At 38.7% G+C, this 25,396-nt stretch overlaps 1 protein-coding gene across 10 annotated transcripts in view; it reads right to left on the reverse strand.

Annotated features, from left to right (window-relative positions):
- TP53BP1 (tumor protein p53 binding protein 1) overlaps positions 1 to 25,396 on the reverse strand; it is a 99,062-nt gene that overhangs the window by 34,148 nt on the left and 39,518 nt on the right. For 9 of the 10 annotated variants that reach the window (XR_005795796.1, XM_040492472.1, XM_040492471.1 and 6 more), the window contains 7 exons: positions 24,161 to 24,327; positions 22,467 to 22,593; positions 21,456 to 21,550; positions 18,340 to 18,548; positions 7,181 to 8,504; positions 1,180 to 1,299; positions 219 to 422 (listed from right to left, as the gene is read on the reverse strand). Coding sequence is in view for 9 of the 10 variants with exons in the window: in XM_040492472.1 (XP_040348406.1) it covers positions 219 to 422; positions 1,180 to 1,299; positions 7,181 to 8,504; positions 18,340 to 18,548; positions 21,456 to 21,550; positions 22,467 to 22,593; positions 24,161 to 24,327 (2,246 nt within the window). In the remaining variant the exon portion in view is untranslated. Of the gene's footprint in view, positions 1 to 218; positions 423 to 595; positions 719 to 1,179; positions 1,300 to 7,180; positions 8,505 to 18,339; positions 18,549 to 21,455; positions 21,551 to 22,466; positions 22,594 to 24,160; positions 24,328 to 25,396 lie in introns of those variants that run through there. The other variant, XM_040492475.1, reaches the window with a different exon arrangement.

Raw genomic sequence — 25,396 nt, forward strand, 5'->3', positions numbered from 1 at the left:
ATACAGAGAAACAAGCAGCACCAGAGATTATAAAATGAAGCATCTTCAGTAACATGACAGTGCCCAGCTGAAAGCAAAGACTTAAGTCTGTGAGACTTAAGACTTTAGAAATACAATTATAAAAGTGTTAATCATTGTAACTAGGAGAAAGATAACTAATACTTCTCATATGATCTGCAGCTACTAATTACCCAAGATTGACATAAAATAAAACTTACTTTCCAAACTAAACTGCAAAGACTCTTCACTCGTCTCAGTCTCAGGAGTGACCAGTTTCATTCTTAGACACAATTTATCATCCACTTCTGGGGCAGCCCCAGGATTTCCTTTTTCATTCCCAAGTATGGGATCATTGGTCTCCACCATGCTTTCAGACATGACATCACTGGTTACTATGGTGCTTTCTGGATAGTTGCTAATACCTGAAAGAGGGAGGCAGGAGGAAGAAAGGAAAAACACTAAAATACAAACATGAAAAACTACAATTTGAGGTCACCAATTTGCCTGTTTGGCTCCACAGCTCTGCAGGATTGAAGGGGGGTTTCCTAGGATAGATCCTGTCACAGTATCAACAACTACGCACTAGTATTGACACCTGGTCTTAAGAGGAGCAACAGGATTCAGTTCCACTTCTGCATCTGGACAAAGGATGCTGCATGAGCCCTCAGCCAACCCACATCAGCCAGCATCAGGCATAGGTAGCAGGAGACTCCAGACGGCATGACTGTTACCTCCCAGCACTGACTAGAGAAAACAAATAGGTTAATGCAGAAGACTGCTGGCTGTTTCAGGGAAGGAGGATCTAAGTTTCCCTGCCCTGTCAAGTAGCAGACTGATAGCCGGGGTACTGAAGAAACAGTACTTCTACCCTATTTGCTGTCCCTTCCTTATAAAAATAGCTCTGTATCATTAGTTCGCACTCAGATTCTATTGCCCTGCAAGTAAGAGAATAAAATCTGTGTATTCTCTTCCTTCCTTCCTCCCACCCTTTCTTTCTTCTCATTACCACTCAGTATCTTCTAGGAGCAAATTCACGGAATCAAACATCACAGCTTATTCTCTAAGACAAAACCAACCTTATCAGGCAGGCCCAACTCCTCAAATCTAAAAGAATCACTTGCATAAAGAATGGTATCTCAGAAATTCTGCTTTAAATATTATTACATTTTAGTCACTCACCAATAGGAGTACTGTGTCTCTTGGGCTCCAGTTTCAGGTGACCAATAAGAGGTGGAGTTGCACCAGTCAATGGTGGGATAATATCACCTTCCTTAGGCAACGTGAAATGAAACGGAGTTTCTGGAGGGAGTAAAAAAAATAATAATAATTAAAAATTAATAAATAAAAAAGAAACCAAAACAGAAGTATAAGAAGAAAATAAAAGTAAAAGTGAGAAGAACTGCAAGAAGTATTTCAATTATTCTTTTCCCTTGCTCCCCAAATCAGCCACATTCCCAACCCGCCTCACCAGGCCTCCCAACCAATTTCCTATTATTTTCTGTGCTCTGGTTACAGCCAACAATAGGTCTGACACAAAGCAGACAATCAGAAAACAGACAAAACGGAGGAAGCCCAAAGTTTAGAGGCCCTGAGGAACATGAGTTCAAAAGGCACATGAACTGACCACATTCCTTCTAGGCCATAATACTAATATTCATATGTAAATGTCTGCACAATAGTAAATCCCACATATATGAGCATTCCCAGTGCACCCATTTTGGTTAGTCATCAATAAATTAATATAAACATAACAATTTGTCAAGATATAAACCTTTATTTTTAACTAGGTCTTGGTTCCAAAGTTTTTACTAATCAGAATTAGCAAACTGCCAAAATGACATTTTCTGGGGGCACCTGGGTGGCTCAGTCGGGTAAGCGTCCAACTCTTGGTTTTGGCATAGGTCATGATCTTTGTCAGGCTCTGCGCTGACAGCACGGAGCCTGCTTGGGATTCTCTCTTTTACCCAATCTCTGCCACTCCGCAGCTTCTGTATACACACACACACACACACACACACACACACACACACACTCTCTCTCTCTCTCTCTCTCTCTCTCTCTCTCTCTCTCAAAAAATAAACATTTTTTTTTAAAAAATCACATTTTCTGATTTCTTGTTTATCTCTTTTAATAAAGTGACTAGGTTTGGGAGGAAAAAAAAAAAGAACTGCTAGACTGCTCCTCTTAAACCTAACATCTGAAAATTTGTACTTACTTTCCTGTGATGGCTCAAAATACCTATAATCTGGCATACCCAGACTCTACTCCTTCGCATGCATTTTGCCGAATGTGTATCCCAACACCACCAAGCAATTATCTGATTCTCAGCAGCAAATGACTGGTATCATTCACCTTTGACACAGAAATCTACCTGGAGATGGCATCAGTCCCACAAGACTGCCCCCACTTCAGATAACAATCACAAGGCCAGGTTGTTATCTGTGTTTCTCACCAAATGGCTATACTTTGAGGATCCCACAACCTCCTCCCTCAGGTTTGACTAACTTACAAGAGCTGCTCACAATACTCAGAGACTCACTTACACTTACCAATTTATTATAAAGGACACAGATGAACAGCCAAATGAAGCCGTACACAGGGTAAGGTCCAGAAGGGTTCTGATAGCAGGAGCTTCAGTCCCCGTGCAACTGGGATGAGATACCTAGCTCTGGCTCATTACAACTTTGGGCAGAACCTTATTAAATCTTGTTGCTCAAGCAATTTCATTGAGCTTTAATCTCCAGCCCTTCCTTCCAGGAGGAGGGTGGGTAGGGCTGAAAGTTTCAACCCTCTATTCACTTGGTCTTCCCAGAGAACAGCCTGGGTCCAGAGGCTATGTAGGGATTCCACCCTAAATCACTTCATTAGCATAAACTCAGAGGTGTTTGAAAGGGTTTGTTATGAATAGCAAAAGATATTCCTAGCACTTAGGAAATTACAAGGATTTTTGGAGCTCTGTGTCAGGCACTGGATGAAAACCAAGTTAATTTCTCACAATACCACACTTTTCTCTTTTCATCTTTTTCCACTCCACTTCTACCTTTTATTATCTTTCATATGAAGCACTTTGATACTTTTTTCTTCAGTCACAAAACAACAAAAAACATCTCTTACATCTACATGTGAGACAAAACGAATTAGTAACCTGAAGGGATGAAGAGAGAAAATGAAATAAACTTTAGAAATAAAGGGTGAGGGGCGCCTGGGTGGCCCAGTGGGCTCAGGTCATGATCTCACGGCTTGTGGGTTCGAGCCCAGCCTCTGGCTCTGTGCTGACAGCTTGGATGGATTCTGGGTCTCCCTCTCTCTCTGCCCCTCCCTGGCTCCCACTCTTGTCTCTCTCTCTCTCTCAAAATAAATAAACATAAAAGAAAAAAAGAAATAAAGGGTGAAAAGTATATATGCTCAGCTAAAGGAACTGTAAAGAGTATGAGAAAGACTATCAGATTCGCATCTTACATGGCAAAGAATTCCACCATAGTAATAGAAAAGAGAAATGGGTCAGGTATATAAGGATTCTTTCTCTGGCAATTACTTAAAAAGCAAGTCCTTTAGGTTAATAAAGAAGAACTTAGAAGAGATACAAAAACTAAAAAGTAAAAAAGTATCTCACAAAATATCAAACATCGCAAAGATATATTTTACAGAATTTTGGTTCCTGGAATAATCACCTGCACTGCACTGCTCTCTTGACAGGAACCATCCCTCCTATTATGACTGACCAAGCAGACTTTTGAAAATCTATGTGGGGGTGCCTGGGTGGCTCAGTCGGTAAGCATCTGACTCTTGATTTCAGCTCAGGTCATGACCTCATGGTCAGTGGGATCAAGCCCCACGTAGGGCTCTGCGCTGTTGGCGTGGAGCCCACTGGGGATTCTCCCTCTCCCTCTCTCTCTGCCTCTCCTCTGCTTGTGTGCACAAGCACCCTCTCTCTTTCTCTCTTTCAAAAATAAACTTAAGAAAGAAAATCTATATATGAAATCTTTAAGTACTTCCTTTTATGTCATACCGTAACACGCAAATGTAATATGCAAGCATTAATTACTGAACATTATTTCCCCATAACAGGGTTTCCTTTGCACAGTACTAGATAATACTTAAGAACAATTATTTGTACACCACTGACCCAGCTGCATTACTACAACCAAACAGAAAAATGAATCTACTTTTATAAGCAACACTGCACTCCTTATCTGGTCCTTCAATGATTCATTCCTGGATTATTACAACAGCCTATCAATTGTTTTCTCTGCCAGAAGTCTCCCTTCTTCCCCAACCCCCAATTCGTTCTGTATACCACAACCAAAGCAACATTCCTATAAAACATTAGAAGATGTTAGCCTCCTGTCAAAATGCCAAGGTTTCCACTAGAAGATAAATTCCTAACTCTTTAATCAGCATTCAATTAACTAGTAGCAGCCTATATTTCTAGTCTTTAATTATTCATATTCAGAAAGCCTCTATTCAATGTCCTCCAAATGCTTTCCCATTTCTCTGCTTTTGTTCAACTCACATGAAAGACACCACTAACCAAGTTATCACCATCCTGCAAAATAATACTTTACTCTTCAATACCGGAATTTTCCACATATTTAATTATTTCTCTGACACTTATCACACATATTGTTTAATTTATCAAATCCCTTCCTGCAATCCCAGATTATCACCGGCTATCCTATTGTTTGCCAGCATACCAACCTATGAAGAAAGCAATGAACAAAAGGAAACTTAGTATCAATCACCAAACCAGCTGAGTGGGGTGTTTGTCTTTATTACTAAGGACTTTAGAAAAGTCATTAGTCCAAAGCAATATTTAAAAAACCTTTAAAGTCAGGAAGGTGTCCCTTACTTCTAACTTTTTGTTACAATCTATATCTCATTTAATCTTCTTTTGTGCTCAAAAGAAGAACCAGTTATTTCTTATAACTGATTAAAAGCCACCTACTTAATATGAGAATTTCTATACTAGATAACTTCATGCATAAACACTTTACCCTACAAGTCTGCCTCTGACATTAACATCTAATTAGGATGATATTCATAAAGTAAGATGGCAGAGGTTAGAGCTAGAGCACAAAACATACCTAGCTTCCCTGACCATTATTAACCCATCATGGACTACCTCTTATGGATTTAAGTAAAGACTTATTGAACTTGTCACAATTTTTCCTATAATCAACCTATCAAAATCATTATATATTGAATAAGGCTTGGTTTCCAAGTACCATCTTTCTAAATTTGCTTTTTCAAATTTCAAGAGGTTTCCATAAACAGATGTCTGAAGACGTCTCATGTCTCCAAGTTATCTATATACACAGGCACTTAACAGTGATTCTCTCCTTTTCTCTCCCAACTCCCTCTCTCCTCTTCCCTGTACTGTTCGAACTTTTACAACTAAGCACGTATACTTTTTTTTAATCAATAAAGCTATTAACAAAAACAAAAGTAACCCTTCTAACTTTACTATACAGGAATCTAATGAACAAATCTGGGACTCAACCAATTCGTATCTTTCATTTTGTCTTTCCAAACTAAAGAACCATTAACTTTTTAGGCTACTCTCATTTAAATTAGTTTCTCTTAAACTTTAGCAATTAAACAACTGTATTTTAAGTACAGAATAATTTTTTCTCTTGTCTAGCAATGCTCTTCTGAATGATTTATTTTACTTCAGACTAATTTTCTAACAGTCCAACCACTGTCTTCACTGTTTTTAGTTGTTTGGCTCAAAAACTAAAATCTTGAAGCAGAAAACAACTTAATAGTATTTTCAACAATCTAGACAAAAGATTAGTAAAGTAAGTTTTTACTATCACAGTGTCTACTATAAAAAAGAGCTGGCCCGGGCAGTTAATGATGTAAGCAAGAATTCATGGAGCAAGAATTCATGTTAAAGTGATACAACTAATATCCCAATGTTTTAGAAGCTTCTTTTGCATTCAAGTGCTAAGATAATTAAAAAATACTCCTAAGCAACCATATTAAAACAATTTATAGGCCCTAATGCTTTCTTAGCCTAGGTCAGTAACAGTATTTAGATATAAAACAATTTTTAAAAATATTCAATACAAGATATTAGATCATTCAGATAGTTCTTTGCCATAATTTGTCAGATTCAGAGAAACTATATTACATAGTCTTATAGGAGTAAAAAGCATAGAGTTCAGAATCAGCAGACCTAGGTTCTAGTTCCACCTCAATTATTAACTAGCTATGACTTTAGAAAGAAGAGAACGAACCCATAACTCTTTTAACTTCCTTCCAGTTATAACAATTTCTTGTTGTAAAAAAGAAAAAAAAAAAAGAATCCTGAATATAAAACCTAATGATAGGGGTAATTTTGAAAGTAAAAAAAAAGTACTAATAATAATCGCACCTAGACAAGAAGTATAAACTGGGACTGTTCCAGGAACATCAAAAGGTCTGATCACCTATACTAATAGCTATGAGGCTGCCCAAATACTGTTTCTCACTTCGATATACTTGGAGACTTGTTTTCTTAAATTTGTATTTTGTTTTCATTTTTCTGTTTTTAAGAGATTGTTTTGTTTTCAAATTATACTAAATTCTGGTCATTCAGAAAGTATTCTCATTCTGGTCTTAGGTAAAATAGTTAAAGAACATAGACTAAAAACCCTAATTAAGGGTTTTTTTTGTTTTTGTTTTTTAATATCTACTTATCTGGGGGAGAATGCAAACAGGGGAGGGGCAGACAGAGGGGGACAGAGGATCTGAAGCAGGCTCTGCACTGACAAACTGACAGCAGTGAGCCCGATGTGGGGCTTGAACTCACAAACCATGAGATCATGACCTGAGCCAAAGTCAGACACTCAACCGTCTGAGCCACCCAGGTGCCCCTTCAAATTTAAGGTTTAAGATGTATATATGTTGAACCAAATTTAGAAACTTTAGAAACTTTAGATTGTTACAATTTCTAAATACCTAGAAAATTCATGCTGATTATTCCTGAGTTATAAAGCTGATAAACCTCGGATGATTCCACAATTACAGCTACAAAAGAAATACATAATGCAATTTCTTTATTTCCCCAACTATGACTGGCTCTTCATAAACATAATTCCAAGTTAATTTTCACCCCTGACATAAGCAAGGTACTCTCCTACCTTCTATTCCAAATTATACTTTGATTGGAAACAGAACAATTTATAAGCACACTCACCACTAGAGCTTTCACAGAAGCTTTGTGAAGCATGGGCAGAGGCCTTCTCCAGCTGCTGGGTTTCTACGCCTGAGCCCAGCTGCTTTGCATTAGCTATTTCTGAGCCTTTTGGTAATGAGTTACCAGTTTTCTCTTGAGGTTCAGCTTGCTGCATCTCCTGGTCAGGTCTCAGAGCATCATCTGCTCTCACTAAAGTCAAGGGAGGCTGTGGAGAGTGCACCTCTATAGGTTCCTTTTCGGCAGTCACTGATTTCACATCTCCTTCATATTCTGCACTCTTTTCTTCCTGGGTGTCAACTCTATTCTCAGCACATGGTTCTATTTCTGGAGCATCATCCTCCCACGACTGGGAATCTGAGCATTTCTCCACTCCCTCTAAAGGTTCAGAAGAAACATCAACTCTGGGAGATGGTTCCTTCACATCTACAATGACAACACTTGAATCCTCTGAAGTAGCTTCTTCCCAAGCCTCCTGATCCTTATGTTCCAATTCGTGGTCAAGAACTGGAATCTTCTGGGGGGAATCAATACTAATCACACTGGTTTCAACTTCCATAGCTTCCTGGCATTCTTGTTTTGGGATTTCCTTTGGAAGACACAATCCTTGGGACTGAGTTTCAGTCAGAGAAAGGTGCAATGGGACACTCTCCATATTTTCTTCTTTGGGCTCCTCTCCTTGACTTTCACAAGGAGTCTCCGGGATTTCTTCCACCTCAGACCCTGAAGACCCCTCCTCTGGATGATGTTCTTTAATTTCCATAGCTTCCTCCTGATCTAAAACACTAGAGAGTGCCTCAGATCGAGTAGCTGGAGAAGGAACTGCCTGACTTCCTGAATCACAAGTGAGATCAATACAAACATCTTCTGCTACAGTCTCTTCTCTGCCTTTGCAATCAGTGGCTAAAATACTTACGTCATCTCTGGTTTCTGTGTCATCCCCCTTTGTTTTATCCTTCTGATTCAGTTCTATTTGGCCATCTTGTGATGGATTCATCAGGATATTATCATTTTCAGCAGGAACAAGTTTAGAATTAAGAACTGGAGACATGGGTTCAGTATCCTCAATCTGTGTGTTTTCCCCATCTTCACCAATCCTGTGAGAACTCAAGCTCTCCACCTTCGGGGACTGACTATACTCACTTGTAGAAAGCATCAACTTACAAGAATCCCCTGTCAAAGATAGCCCAATATCCCCAGTGGAATTCTTTGGTTCAATCTCTGAAGTTTTAGAACACTCAACAGTCAAAGATGAACTGTGCAAATCTCCACCTTTCTTCCCATCATTTGATCGTTCTTCCAAACTTGGGGATGGAATGAAAATGTCCTAAGGAGGAACAAAAAGAAATAAATCATTTCTTCATAATCCTATTTCTTTTATATCTAATCCTTGAATTCATCTAAAATTTCTAAAGCTATTATTCAAGAATTATAGAACTCTAGGGCCATAATCTCAGAAATACAAAATTCCTAAGTCACCAGTCTTTTCTACAACCTAAGCCACTCATTTAATCCTTTTCCTATGAATCACTCATCTAGATAATACAATCAGAAACATTAAAGTATTAACTTATCCTTCTAAGGGTAGGAAGACACTTAAATTTAACTGTACATCACCAAGCTACTAAAATCTTGTCACATTGATGGGCCCTCAATCACACAGTAATCATTTAAACACATGCTTACACGGCCCACTTCATTTCTCACAAAGGAATATACACTTATTTCACTTCCCACCATCTCAAAATATGCTAGTATTCATAAAATAGAGGTTAAAATCCAAAGCTTTCAATATCATCAGTCAACAGACACCAGTACATACCAACAGGGATGGCTGAAATTAAAACGACTACATCCTGTTGGTGAGGATATCAAACAACTGTAACTCTCATACACTGCTGGTGGGAATGCAAAAGGGAAAAGAGAATGACAGTATCTTCTAAGGTTAAACATACATTACCATATGACCCAGAAATTCCACTTGTTAAGTATTTACCCAAGAGAAATAAAACCCTATGTCCGCTCCAAGATGTGGATGCAAATGCTTATAGCAGTGTTACTCATAACAGTTCAAAACTGGAAGCAACTCAAGTGTTCATCAACTAGCGAATAAACAAATTGTGGATATCTATATTATGGGATACTACTCAACAATGAAAAGGAATCGGATGTTATTACATGCAATATGAATGAACCTCAAAAAATGCTAAGCTAAAGAACTCAAACCAAAGACCATATACACTTTATGATCCCAACTATATGAAATTCTCAAAAAAACCCAAAACTATAGTGACAGAAGGCAAACAAGTGTTTGTTTTTACCTAAAACTAAGTGTTAGTATTTACCTAAAGTAGAATAGGAGGTCAGGAGATGGGGAGGATGAATCAACTGCAAAGGATTATGAAGAAACAGGGTAAGGAAACTGTTCTGCACTTTGATGAACGTGGTGGTGGTAGTGGTGTCTACACATTTGGACACAACAACCAAAATTCACCAAAGTCCCCACTTAAGATGGCATTTTATTTTAAATACCACCTTAATATAAAAAAAAGAGAAAATAACCCAAAGCTTAGATATGTTTTTATGTAAGAATTTACATTTAATATGTTATTTTACCTGACATAAATGCTATAAAACTCTAAACTTAGATGATAAGGCATTAATTTCCTATGATTTTTAAGGGAAAGAGAAAATCAAAATTAAGTTGCCAAAAATTCTGTATACTCCATAAATGCTGTTATTCCAATGTCTCCTGTTATCGTTTACCCTTTCAGATTATAAAAAGTCATAAATTTAAGACTCCTCATATTCTCAGGTGTGACAAAGTAAGTATAAATTGGTTCAACATTTCTAAATGGCACCACGACAATAAATAGCCTTGAAACTTCATATACTCTCTCACCCAAGAATTCCGATTCTGGGAAATGATTTGATTGAAGTACACTGCTACTTAGCTACAATACTGTTCAGTGCAAATGTATTATTTAGAATAGGAAACAATATAAAATACCTTATAAGAGAAGATTCACTTAAAAATTATGATACAGGGGTGCCTGGGTGGCTCAGTCAGTTAAGCGTCTGACTTCAGCTCAGGTCATGATTTCATAGTCTGTGAGTTTGAGCCCTGCATCGGGCTTTGTGCTGTCATGACAGCTGAGCCCAGAGCCTGCTTCAGATTCTGTGTCTCCCTCTCTTTCTGCCCCTCCCCTGCTTGCATGCACGCTTTCTCTCTCTCTCAAGAAATAAATGTTAAATAGTAAAAATAAAATAAAAATTAGGATACAAAGTATTCTATCATGTGAGTGTTATCTACATAAAATTATAGATGAATATTAAAAGAGAAAAACATTCAGGCTATGCATTAAATAGAAGCAGTTTCTATTTTAGTAAAAAAAAAAGTATGTGAACATATATTTTACTGTAGACTTTTTATACGTTTTTCTATGATTTTCAAGAATTCTTAAACACACACAAAAAGGTGAAAAGTGGCTATTTCTTTTTTAAAAATTTTTTTAAATGTTTATTTTTTTAGGGAAAGAGACAGCATGAGCAGGGGAGGAGCACAGAGAGAGGGAGACACAGAATCTGAAGCAGGCTCCAGGCTCTAAGTTGTCAGCACAGAGCCCGACACAGGGCTCGAGCTCACAAACCATGCAATCATGATCTGAGCTGAAGTTGTATGCTTAACCGACTGAGTCACCCAGGGACCCCAAAAGTCTATTTCTGAGACAGAATAATTAATGATCTTATTTTCATTTATCTCTATATTAGACATCCTCTATAAAAAATTTTTATTACAAAATAAGTCATTTTACAAAAGCTCATATATAAGACATTACTAATCAACTTTTTAAATGTTTATTTATTTTTGAGAGAGCGAGAGAGAGCACAAGCAGGTGAGGGGCAGAGAGAGAGGGAGACACAGAATCCGAAGCAGGCTCCAGGCTCTGAGCTGTCAGCACAGAGCCCAACAAGGGACTCAAAACCACGAACCACAAGATCATGACCTAAGCCAAAGTCAGACACTTAACCAACTAAGCCAAAGTCAGACACTTAACCAACTAAGCCAACCAGGTGTCCCTAAGAAAATTTTTTTTAACGTTTATTCATTTTTGAGAGAGACAAATGCAAGCAGGGGAGGAGGAGAGAGAGAGGGAGACACAGAATCCAACCGATGCGGGCTTGAACTCATGACCTGAGGCAAAGTCTGAGGCTTAACAGACTGAGCCACCCAGGCGCCCCATAAACTATGAGTATCTCTTAAGTGAAATTCGCATAACATAAAATTAACCACTCCAGAGTAAACACTTACTTACAATGTAGTGTAACCACTACCACCTCTATTTAGTTAAAAAAATTTTCATCACTCCAAAAAGAAACCACATATCCATTAAGTAGTGGTCCCCAATTATGAATACCTTTTAAGCATTATCAGAGTAAATACTGGTATAATTTTATATTTTTACAGGATTTGTATTCAATATATGTAGAACTTCAGTCAGAGTAAAATTTCAGGGGCTAACCAGCCCATCAATAAGCTACTACTACTTTTTTTTTTTTTTTAATTTTTGTTTTAAGTTTATTTATTTTGAGAGACAGCAAAAGAGCACAAGTGGTGAAGGAACAGAGAGGTTAAAAGAAAATCCCAAGCAGGCTCTGCACTGTCCGCACAGAGCCCAATGTGGGGTTCAAACTCAGGAACAATGAGATCATGACATGAGCCAAAATCAAGAGTCAGATGCTTAACCGACTGAGCCACCCAGGCGCCCCAACAAGCTATTATTTATAAAGACTGCCTGATCCTAGCTAGCCTCTGAGTGTCTGACCCAAAATAATCCACACTACTGAGACTCCCTGAAGACCTGGTCAGAAAAACTGAGCTAAGTGAAGAGAATCCCCTCAGGGGTCTGGATAAAGACTGACAGAGAACTGTCAGGACTATGCTCAGTGTGAGTCAATCTTTAAGTCTAGATTCATTACAGACCTAAATCCACATTATCCAGCGAATCAAAAACTGGTCTCACATATACGGAGTTTAAGAGCTATTCATATAATCATCTATAATCTGATTTTTCATTCCCAAAATCATTATGTATATCAAAACTGAGAAAAGCATCAAGTACTCAAGTTTTACTAATCCTCTCATCATCCCTTACATCCTAGTCAAGGGTCAAAAAGGCTATATAATTAACAAATACATTAAAAAAGATAGGGGTGCCTGGGCAGCTCAGTCAGTTAAGCTTCTCAGTCTTGATTTCAGTTCAGTTTGTGACCTCGAGGTTCATGGGATCAAGCCCTGATTCAGATCTGCACTGATACCACAGAGCCTGCTTGGGATTCTTTCTCTCTCTCTCTCTCTCTCTCTCTCTCTCTCTCTCTCTCTCTCCCTCCCTCCCTCCCTCCCTCCCTCTCCCTCTCTCTCTGCTCCTCCCCTGCACGCATGAGTACGTGCATGGACATGCACACACTCTCAAAATAACTACTAAAAAGAAAGAAAAATACACAAAATTACCTTTATCTCAATTACCTTTTCATCAGTAATTATTTGATAAATATTTAGATCTTACAACATCAAAATTAGACTGACTTGGACTCCAGTAACCATGGTACAGACAAAATAACAGGTATGCAAAAGTTAGCCATTAAGAATAAAATGTAAGAAGTTTAATACATAGGGGCAAAAATGTATACAACTTCTAAATTATGATGGTGGGGGCGCCTGGGTGGCGCAGTCGGTTAAGCGTCCAACTTCAGCCAGGTCACGATCTCACGGTCCGTGAGTTCGAGCCCCACGTCAGGCTCTGGGCTGATGGCTCGGAGCCTGGAGCCTGTTTCCGATTCTGTGTCTCCCTCTCTCTCTGCCCCTCCCCCGTTCATGCTCTGTCTCTCTCTGTCCCAAAAATAAATAAACGTTGAAAAAAAATTAAAAAAAAAAATAAATTATGATGGTGGATTTAATACACACACTTAACTCTTCTCCAAAACCCCACTAAGCAACAGTAAAGGAAAAAAATTTTTAAACATGATTTTTCAAGGGAAAAAAAAAAACAGAAGAAAAGATAACAGCAACAGAATTTTGGAAGAATGATCATCTATTTCACAGACTAGTGGAAGCTGAATTCTAAGCCAGCAGTAGAGAAAGCCAAGAAGCAACCCAAATTACACCCCAGAACCACCATGCCCAAAAAAGATTCAGGACTTGGCAACAGCATCAGGTGAGTCTGGAAGTGGTGAGGGTGGAGCTAAAAACAGGAGGAGGAGGACTGGTTGCAAAGCTATTTAAGAAGCAGTTCAGGGGCGCCTGGCTGGCTCAGTCAGTAGAGCATGTGACTCTTGATCTCTGGAGTCGTGATTTTGAGCCCCACGCTGGGCATAGCGATTACAAAAAATAAATAAACTAAAAAAAAAAAAAAGGAGCAGTTCAGCTCTCAGATCCTCTCTCCCTGACCCTCCTCTGCCCTGGAGTAAAACAGAGCATCCCTGAAGAGAAAGAGGAATAATTATCAGAAAGTACCATACTGAAAACAGGGAGATTAAGTGAAAATTTACCTATTGAATGGAACCTAAACCTGACTCTCAACACCCCCAGCCCTCTTCTATCAACAGACTTCTAGAACAATGGCAGCCAGCAGACAGGAAAATAGACATTTTTCTGGGGAACCTGACCAAGCTGAGATAAATCAAAATACTAATACTAGCAGACCCCCCAAATGGCCCAGCAGATCACATCACAGTGAATCCCAGAAATAAGCACCCACCACCAGTTCAGAACGTCTAATGTTCAGAACTTTTAATCAGACTGTCTTCGAGCAAACAATCAAGGATTATCAGACACTTGAAGGAACCATTCAATTCGAAAATGAAACATCTAAGGGCGCCTGGGTGCCTCAGTCAGTTAAGCGTCTGACTTCAGCTCAGGTCATGTTCTCACGGTTTGTGGGTTTGAGCTCCACATCAGGCTCTGTGCTGACAGCTTAGAGCCTGGAGCCTGCTAAGGATTCTGTGTCTCCCTCTCTCTCTCTGCCCCCTCCCCACTTGCACTCTTTCTCTCTCTCAAACATTAAAAAGAAATTTTTTTAAATGAAGCATCAAAACTAACTAAAATCTATTTGAAGAAGCATGACTATTCCAGGGAGTAGAAAACGTCTCAAAAAAACTACGATTAATAGGGGCACCTGGGTGGCTCAGTTGGTTAAACATCTGACTCTTGATTTTGGCTCAAGTCATGATTTCATGGTCATGGGATGGAGCCCCACGTTGGGCTCTGCACTGAGCATGAAGCCTGCCTGGGATTCTCTCTCCCTGTTCCCCTCTCTCTCTGCCCATCCCCACGCATGTGCTCTCTCTCTAAATAAATCAATATCTTTTAAAAAACTGTTACTAATAACCTTAGGGAGACAAGATACTATATCCATAACACGAGACAAAATATTATTTTTTTAATAAAAAGAAAGCACATTCAGAGAAAAATAGCCCCAAAGTAGAGGGGTGCCTGGGTGGCTCAGTCAGTTAAGTGTCTGACTTCAGCTCAGGTCATGATCTCACAGTTTGTGGGTTTGAGCCCTATGTCATCGGGCTCTGTGCTGACAGCTCAGAGCCTGGAGCCTGCTTCAGATCCTGTGTCTCCCTCTCTCTGCCCTCCCAACTTATGCTCTGTCTCTGTCTCTCACAAATAAATGAAACATTTAAAAAAATTTTTTAAATAAATAAAAACCCATAAGTAGAAATAACTCAGAGAAAGGTCAAAAGAAGGCTGAACCTGGCAAATGCACTCCTAGGCATATATACAAGAGAAATAAAAACACGTGTCCACATAAAAACTTGTGCGTGAATGTACACAGTAGCATTATTCACAATAAGCAAAAAATGGAAAACAACCCAAATGTCCATTGACTGAGGAGTGAATAAAATATGCTATATACATAAAATGTAGTATTATTCAGAATAAGAAAGGAATGGAATTCTGATACATGCCACAATGTGAATGAATTGTGAAAACATGCTAAATTAAAGAAACCAATCATAAAAGACTACCTAATGTATAATTCCACTTATGAAATGTCCAGAACAGGCAAATCTAGAGAGAGACAGAGATTAGTGGTTGACTAGGGCTGGAGATAGGAGAAACAGGAGTGACTACTAAAGGGGATGGGATATTTTGAAGGGAAGAAGAGAGATAAAATATTCTAAAATCAGATTGTGCACTAACTGCACAACTCTGTGAATATACTAAAACCCATTGGAGGGGCACCTGGGTGGCTCAGTCGGTTAAGTATCCGACTTCAGCTCAGGTCATGATCTCGCAGTTCGTGAGTTTGAGCCCCACATTGGGCTCTGTGCTGACAACTCAGAGCCTGGAGCCTGCTTTGGATTCTGTGTCTCCATATCATTCTGTCCTTCCCCCACTCATGCCCTGTCTGTCTCTCTCTCTCTCAAAAATAAACATTAAAAAAATTTTTTTTTCATGGGAATGCAAGCTGGTGCAGCCACTCTGGAAAACAGTATGGAGATTCCTCAAAAGACTAAAAATAGGGGGCGCCTGGGTGGCTCAGTCGGGTAAGTGTCCGACTTCAGCTCAGGTCATGATCTCACGGTCCGTGAGTTCGAGCCCCACGTCAGGCTCTGTGCTGACAGCTCAGAGACTGGAGCCTGTTTTGGATTCTGTGTCTCCCTCTCTCTCTGCCCCTCCCCTGTTCATGCTCTGTCTCAAAAATAAATAAACGGGGGCGCCTGGGTGGCGCAGTCGGTTAAGCGTCCGACTTCAGCCAGGTCACGATCTCGCGGTCCGTGAGTTCGAGCCCCGCGTCGGGCTCTGGGCTGATGGCTCAGAGCCTGGAGCCTGTTTCCGATTCTGTGTCTCCCTCTCTCTCTGCCCCTCGCCTGTTCATGCTCTGTCTCTCTCTGTCCCAAAAATAAATAAACGTTGAAAAAAAAAAAATTAAAAAAAAAAAAAATAAACGTTAAAAAAAAAAATTTTTTTTTTTAAAAACTAAAATTAGAACTATACTATGAGCCAGCAATTGCACTACTAGGTATTTATTTATCCAAGGGATGCAGGTGTGCTGTTTCAAAAGGACACATGCACCCCAATGTTTATAGCAGCACTATCAACAATAGCCAAAGTATGGAAAGAGCCCAATGTCCATCAACGGGTGAATGGATAAAGAAGATGTGGTATATATATACAATGGAGTATTAGCAATCAAAAAGAATGAAATCTTGCCATTTGCAACTACATGGATGGAACTGGGGGTTTTACACTAAGTGAAATTACTCAGAGAAAGACAAGTATCATAGGACTTCATTCATATGAGGACTTTAAGAGACAAAACAGATGAACATAAGGGAAGGGAAACAAAAGTAATATAAAAACAGGGAGAGGGGACAAAGCATAAGAGACTCATAAATATGGAGAACAAAGGGAGGGTTAGTAGAGGGGGGATGGGGGGGATGGACTAAATGGGTAAGGGGCATTAAGGGATCTACTCCTGAAATCGTTGTTGCACTATAGGCTAATTTGTATGTAAAATTAAAAAAATAAAACTAAAAAAAAAAAAACTTTTTAATAAAAAAATAAAAATAAAAGCTAAAAAAGGTGAACAACACTGTATGTGAATTATATCTCAATTATCTCAATAAGGCTATTTTTTTTAATGTTTATTTATTTTGAAAATGAGAGAGTGTGCAAGTGACAGAGAAGGAGAAAGAGAATCCCAAGCAGGCTCTGTGCTCCCAGTGCAACATGGGGCTCAATCTCACAAACCATGAGATCATGACCTGAGCCGAAATCAAGACTCAAACACTTAACCAATTAAGCCACCCAGGTGCCCCAAAAACTAGTTTTGGGGGTTTTTTTTTGTTTTTTTGTTTTTTTTGAGAGATAGAGAGGCTCAAGTGAGCAGGGGCAGAGAGAGAGTGAGAGAGAGAGAGAAGGGGGTCTCCCTAGAAACGGGACTCATGTTCACCTAAAGCAAGCTTCGCGCTCACCCGAAGAAGCAGGGCTCAAGCTCATGAATTGTGAGATCATGAATTGAGCCAAAGTCAGATGCTTAACTGACTGAGCCACCCAGTGCCCCCAAAACTACTTTTTTTTTTAAAGATAGTTGAGGAAATCCCCCAGAAAAGTAAAAAGAGAGAAACAACAAAACAAGAAAATTACAAAACTAATTATATCAACATCCAAACAATAAGTATTCTATTATAGGAAAAATTTCAAAAAAGAACAACCTCCAAGGACTACAGTGAAAAGGAGGTGAGTGATGCACCAGGCACAAAAGGCAACAACACAGATTAGAAATGTGGAGTCTCCAAAAGAGGTTTCTTCAAAGAGATAAAGTTTGAGGGCCTCAAACATCTTGAGGAGATTATGACAACTGGTGGAGAGCCTAGGATTGATGGAAGAAAATTGTAGAAATCTAAACAAATGAAATAGACAATTATCAATTCCAGAATAAAAACAAGAAGCGATGTAAACATGAAAAATAATAATCCACAGATTCTGCTCTGAATGGTGTTTATAATAATAGTGCTTGCCGTCAGCACAGAGCCCGCCTGGGATTCTCTCTCTGTCTCTCTGCCTCTCCTCCGCTTTGTTTCTAAAAATAAATAAACTTTCAAAAAACATTTATAAAAAAAGAAAGAAAAGAAAACTAAAAACCATCTTGATACCCTCAGTACAGGAATGTACTGAGGGAATTCGCTTATGGTACATCCACTCAGAGAAATATCATACAAGTTTTCAAAAGACAGTATAAGGACTATGTAACACTGAAAAACCATTATGGTGTAATGTTAACTGGAAAAAGAAGATGAAGGTTGTATGTTCACTATAAATAACTTTATTTTAAAAAAAGCAGGCGTGTGGAAAGACAAAAATGTTAGTAGCAGTTGTGTTAAAATAGAATAATGATTAATACCCCTTTCAATTTTGCACTAACATTTTCAAAAATTTAAAGACCTAGTATAAAATTTAAACATAAGTAACTCTGGAAATGTTCTAAGACTAGATTGTGATGACAGCTGCACAACTCTGTAAATGTACTAAATATTGCTAAATTATACACTTGGAATCAGTAAATTTTATGTTTATACATGATACCTCAAAAATTGTTTAAAAAAAAAAAAAGACATTCAGAGGAAAACACTTTTTCTATAATACTCACATGAGAAAATTCAGGCTGGGATGGGATAGGCAGTGACCCAGGAGTGAAGACTGGTGTGCTCTGAGACACTGGTGTTGAGGCTTGAGGTGATATAGTGGGCTCGGGTGGGAGAGGGGGGTGTTCTATCTCCAATGGTTCTTCATCTTGTAGTTTCTTCTCAAAACACTCTCCTTTTCCTTCTGATAACATGGACATGTCCATTGGCTCATCTGGTTTAAAACAGGAAAAACAAATTGAGAAATAAGCACTCATCAATATTACTCATGTTCCAATACCACTAGTAACAAGTATATCACAGCAATTTCCATTCCTAAAAAAATAATCATTTAATTTTCAGAAAAGCTGACAGATTAATAGTAGACTGAGTCTAAGAAATCTAGCAATGCTTTCTTCCCCTGGGAGGAGGAAGGTCCACACTCTCCAAATCCTCAGATATAGATTTCATTGGGGTGGGGGGGGGGGGGGGCATTCATCTGGGGATACCCACTCATCCCCTTGAAATGTTAAATTAACTCAGCTCCTCTGAACCCCTTTCCCTACCATTACTCAGTTTTTCCACATTTTGTATGGGAACACCCACGTTAATGTCACCTAATTTAACCATCGTATATTCTGCCACAGGCCTTGAGAGGCAGCGAATTTATTCACCACTCCAATATCTACTTATTTATGAACTCATTACATTTGCATTAACAATTGCTAAGCACAGAGAAACAAATGCCAGGAAAATACAGAAGAAGAAAAAATCTGTCAGTGCCAATCAGCAGTGATTTATCAAAGAACTAAGTGTAAACCACTAATCCTGAGATAAATTGCTCAGGAGTGAAACACAAACACACACCACCACCACCTCCCCAATGCTTTCCCATAGTATACTACCCACCTGTAGGCTAACAGGTTCTTCCTCAGAGCCAGCCTAGCTAGCTAGGTCTTGATTCATCAACCCTTTTTCCCCTATTTTACAACTTGACCCCAAACAGGCTTCCTTCTAGACCACATTCACAAATTATCTATATATACCACTAAGTTTTTCCCTGCCATCTACATTCATGCTACTGACTATACCTCACCTTGGTGCCTACCCTTGCTGCTTTGCTTGATTTAACCTCACATTCCAGTCTAATGCTAGGTTCCAGATCTGGTGCTGCAGGCCTTGAGCATGCTAGCACAGCTGTGTTAAGTATTTTCATTACACCGTTTCAGTTTCATTTTCATCTCTCTCGCCATGACAAAGTACTCACTAAGGACCTACTGTTCTAAGCACTACATATAATAAAGGTTAATAATTTTAGAAAGAAAGAAAAGAAAGGAAGGAAGCAAGCATATATAGAGCCACAAACAGTTATGCACATGTTAAGCGAACACATTAAATCCAAAATACAATTGACAGGAGAAAATACAGTATGTTATATGAAAGAATAAAACAGAACGCTGGATCATATATATAACATAATCCCAAGTCTGTAAAATACTTCTTTATGCATAGAAAATATTCTGAAAGGAAATATATCCAAGTACTAATTATGCCTGGATTGTGGTATCCAGGTGACTTTTATTTTCTTATTACTTTCCTATGGGCTTTCCAAACTTTCTACAGTGAGTATTAATTATGTTTACAATCAGGGAGAAAGTATTTTTAGTATATTTATGGGATATTCAATTTTCACACTATAAATAGAAAAAATGGTTTTAAGTACAAACCAAACTTAACTTGCATTAGGATTTTTGTGGAATGGATTGACTTTTATTTTTTACTAAAGATATTATTAATCATGCTATGCTTAATATGATACCAGTCTATTTGGCTACCTACAATTGACTTCAAGACAAACAAGACCCAAATTTAATGGCAAAAGAAAGTTAAGATTACATTTTGTCATGGGAAAATTAAACCTGAAAAACAGTTAAACATATTTCTATATTTATATCACTCAAGAGTAGAGACAGCAGGATATCATAGGAGGCATATAAACAGAGGAGACCATAGGACCTGGAGGCAGCTGCCAGAGTTCAAATTCTGCCTCTATGACTTAGTTGTGAAATCTCTCTGTGACTCCATTTCCTCATCTGTAAAATGGAGATAAAACATCTACCTCGGGTTGCCTGGGTGGCTCAGTCGGTTAAACATCTGACTCTTGATTTTGCCTCAGGTCATGATCTCACAGTTCCGGAAATCAAGCCCCACGGTGGGCTCTGCACTGACAGCATGGAGCCTGCTTGGGATTCTCTCTCACCCTTTCTCTCTCTGCCCCTCCCCTGCTCTCTCTCAAAACAAATAAATATTTTTTTAAATTAAAAAAAAAAAAAAAGTAACACCTATTTCTTAGTATTGTTGCAAGGGTTCAATTAAAAAAAAACAAAAACAAAAACAAAGAAAAGCACCTAGAGCCAAAGAGAAGCACACCAAACAGTGCCTGGCATACCATAAGTGCTTAATAAATATTAACCATTATACCATCATTGGTATGTGAAAGAATTAAAAGGAGAAAATCATGAAATTTATTGGAAAAGACTTCGTACAAGTAGTAGGAACTTAGAAATACCTTGAGTGACTGGATATAAGACTAAGAGAGAGTAAAAGAGATATAGATAACGAGATAAATTAAGTAAAAAGGAAATCTTTCTTGTGAATAAAGTAATGTAAAATCACTAGGTCCTCAAAGGAGGAAGTGAATGAAATCAAAATTTCTACAACCTGATCCTAGCCATTCTTTGACTAAAACTGCTTGATGATAACAAAAATAACAGTTAAATAGCAAAAGAAACAATTTTTGGTTCCCTTTCCCCAGCAGCATGTCAACATGTTGCTGGAAACCTCTGGGTTATTAGTAACAAACCCGGTTCTTCACTAATAAACTAATATAACATACTATTCTGAGTTCTATCTTAACAAATTTTACCCTACAGATCTTTTTAAAAATTAAGTCAAAAATACAGAATTCTCATAAGAATGAGCCCCTTATACTAGGCCACATCCCTGAAGGGGACATAGACATGAGTCCTACTGAATAGTTTAGGTCACAGTGTCTGAACATATAAACAGTACGTTCTGCAAGGCAGAAGAAGCGCTGCTGCTCGTCTAATCTGAGAGCAACAGACAGATCATGAGAGCTCACCTTTTCTCCCTTCTTGCTCTGTGGGACTGCTAGGAACGATAAAAGGGGTAGATCGGAAAGCATCAGGGGAAGGAGCAACAAGATCTGAGGAATTCCTTTATATAAAGAGAGAATCACAGGTTATTGTACCACAGCCACAGTTGTGCATTTGTTTTTTACTTTCTGATAGCAAAAATATCTAAGTCATCCAAACAAATCTTATTAGCAATCTCTCAAACATCTACCTGAGGCTGATGGAAGAGCCATGAATAATACTTAACTATTTCTCACACCAGACATATCCAAAATTAGAATTAAAAAAAAAAAAAGAGTAAGGATAAAGCCATATGATTATAAGAGAAATAAACAATAAAACACAAGGACATCATGATTGCAAAGCAAGATGACAAAGAGCTAAAAAATAAATTCACGTGCAAAACTGAGATAAAAATACTCCAAATTTTACCTAATATTAGAAAGATCATGCACATTTTTATTTCAAAAAAAAAAAAAAAAAAAGCAAATCTCTTTGCCATAACAGCAAGATAAAGAACTCCAACTAAGGTCAACTATAGTACAATCTATTCTCCACCCCTATGCGGTTAAATGGAAAGAACTCCTGGTCAAATAGAAGAGCAGTATGCTTGTTTTGGTTGTATAACAGAATATAACTGGGCAGTTTCTGTCTAGTGAAACAATTGGGCTACTATTATAAACTTCCAAATGGGGGAGTGCCTGACTGGCTCAGTCAGAAGAGCATGCGACTCTTGATCTCAGGGTTCTGAGTTCGAGCCCCAAGTCGACTGTAAAAATTACTTAAATAAATAAAACTAAAAAAAAACCTCCATATGGGAAAGCAGAGCTACCTGCTTTCAATAGGTCCACTAAGCTCTTAACCCCAAAATTCTAAAGCCTAGAGTTTGCTTTTTGATTTTAAAAAGAATTCTAGACTAGCAATTTCAGCTCTTTCAACCTTAGCCTAAGACCCTCAGATACATGTTTCTTTGGCAGAGCTATTTTAGGCTTACTTACGTGGAAAGACTCTCCTGAACAAGGGACCTCTGACCAGAGAGCTGCAGGAGGTGCAGAGTGGTGGCAGGTGTGGAAGCCAGAGAACATCCACCTTCTTCCCTTGAAGGAGTAGAGCAACCATCAGAAGCTATTTTAAAAGACAGAGAGAGAGAGAGAGAGAGAGAGAAAATCCAGTTTCATTTGCTTCTCAAATTGACAATCCTGAGTTTAAAAAAAAAAAAAGGAAGAGGAGGAAGAAGAAAGCAAGCAAGCAAGCAAGCCACTCAGTACTGCAAAGAGTAATACCAATGTTTCCAACCATGTTCCAAGAGAGCAGAAACTGTTTTCTAATAGTAGTACAATCAATTGAATGCCATGCTAACACAAATTCTAAGTGACCACTAAATACCATCCTCCCTAAATTACGGGTTTCTTTAATATAGAATGACAAAACATATTCCTTAGTCCTTTCCATCATGATTAAACTTTGGGAGGAAAAAGGCAGAATCCTTATCCCTCTGCTTGGCTGCTCTGCTTCTTGTGAAGCTTCTATTGTAAAACAGCAAGTAAGCCTTTTATTCCAAGGTCTACCTATGAAGTAAAGCTCATGCCATGAAACAGATGGCAGAAGTAAAACAATGTGCATCACACCTGATGATATGAATGCAGTTTTCATAATTAGAACCTGGGTCTCCTCAGAGGAGACAGAAAATACTAATGCATTAATAAAAGAATATAAGAGCAGTCATTGACTTATATTATGAACAATCTCTTGTTTGGTCACTTCTCAGCAACAGACAGGGGTATTAGCTGCATTAATCCCAAGTATAAAGGAATTTCTTTCTGCTAGGCCATAACTTCCTATTTCTGATAGATAAACTAACTAATAAATAGATGAGTAGGCAGACTATTGCCCAGGTGATTATGAAAAACTTACACTTAATTATCATGATATTAAGATCTGAAGACCTATGATGACTCTAATAGCTATTCTGTCCTTAATATTAAATTTACTATATTGGGGCACCTGGGTGGCTCAGTTGGTTAAGCGGCCGACTTCGGCTCAGGTCATGATCTCGCAGTCCGTGAGTTCGAGCCCCGCGTCGGGCTCTGTGCTGACAGCTCAGAGCCTGGAGCCTGTTTCAGATTCTGTGTCTCCCTCTCTCTGACCCTCCCCCATTCGTGCTCTCCCTCTGTCTCAAAAATAAATAAACGTTAAAAAAAAAAAAATTAAAAAAAAAATTTACTATATTATTCCTCAAATCTCCATTTCCAACACAGAGAGAAAACTATGTTAAAATGTAAAACAGGGGCGCGTGGGTGGCTCAGTTGGTGGGGCGTCTGACTTCGGCTCAGGTGGTGATCTCACTGTTCGTGAGTTCGAGCCCCGTGTTAGGTTCTGTGCTGACAGCTCGGAGCCTAGAGCCTACTTCGGATTCTGTGTCTCCCTCTCTCTCTGTTCCCCCCTGCTTGTGCTCTGTCTCTCAAAAATAAATAAAGATTAAAAAAAAATTTTTTTTTAATGTAAAACAGCAATCATTCCCAAAAAGCCTTTCTCATTAATCAGTTAGAAATGTATTTTCCTTCCATATTACAAACAAGTCTGCCTACCTTTTATAAAGTGCCTTCTAATTCAAACAGTAGGCTCAGAACAATAATAATAAAGTTTAGATCTTTGGAGAAGAGGAACTACAGCAACTAATCACTCTTTATACCTGTTTTATTGCTCTGGTCAAACAAGTCTTCTTGAGTTGACAAAACCTCAGGCTCTGGGGACTTCTGAGTCTGCAGTCCACCTTCCAAAAGTTCTTGAGCAGATATTTGTTCTTTTGTTTCCACAGCAGCAAGAGATACTTTGCGACAAGGAGGCATGTCCTCTGACCTAGGAAATTCAAACCACCAGCAGAAAAAGTTGCTATACATTCAAATGCTTTCACCTTTGAATTAAGATTTTCCTGGGGCACATGAGTGGCTCAAGTCTGTTGAGCAACTGACTTTTGATTTCAGCTCAGGTCATGATCTCATGGGCGTGAGGTTGGGCTCCACACTCGGCATGGAGACTGCTTAAGATTCTTTCTCTCCCTCTGCCTCTTCCTCTCTCTCAAAAAAAAAAAAAAAAAAAGAAAAGAAAAGAAAAAAGAAATAGAAGAAGCCTTTCCTGTTTTGTGTTCTCCTTTAATGATTTCAAAACTTCCAGAGGCTCTATTTATTCAAAGTTGAAACAAGCTACTTTTTATAATGACATGAAGACCTCAGCCCATTTAAAATCTTGTCTCAGTCTCTCACACAGCAATTTTCCAACTTTGCTCACAGCTGTGCAGCATGCTGTCCATGATTTCTCATGAGTGATTCAAGGATTTTTGTTACATATACTGTTACCTACGTGAGCATGAAGGATTCTAAACCAAACCACAACAATGCCAGTCCTAATGAGGACCTTCCACAAAGTTTAGATGTGAATTATCCTCTGTGCTATTGCCACACACGTTATCTGCTGCTGACCTTTTCCATTTGTTCTGCTCAACCTAACCCCCAAATCAAGAATCCTTCATACCAATACCACTCACACATGTAAAACTCTCATTGCTGGCCCCTTTCCAGAGACTTGGGAGGTTCGCCTATTAAAAAGTTAGCAAAACTAGCTACAGGGAAACTTCCTAAAGAAAAGCCTAAAATGTCAGCCCATGTGAGGGTGAGTGTTTTGTATTAGAAAGACAACTTCTCTTGGGGTGCCTGGGTGGCTCAGTCAGTTAAGCCTCCGACTTTGGCTCAGGTCATGATCTCATGGTTCATGGGTTCAGGTCCTGCATCAGGCTCTGTGCTGACAGCTGGAGCCTGCTTCAGATTCTGTGTTTCCTCTCTCTCTGCTCTTCCCCTTCCCCTGCTCCTGCTCTGTCTCTCTCCCTCAAAAATAAACAAACATTAAAAAATTAAAAGAAAAAAAAAGACAA

Source organism: Herpailurus yagouaroundi, unplaced genomic scaffold (assembly GCF_014898765.1).
Source record: "Herpailurus yagouaroundi ecotype Mexico unplaced genomic scaffold, PumYag 184, whole genome shotgun sequence".
NCBI lineage: Eukaryota > Metazoa > Chordata > Mammalia > Carnivora > Felidae > Herpailurus > Herpailurus yagouaroundi.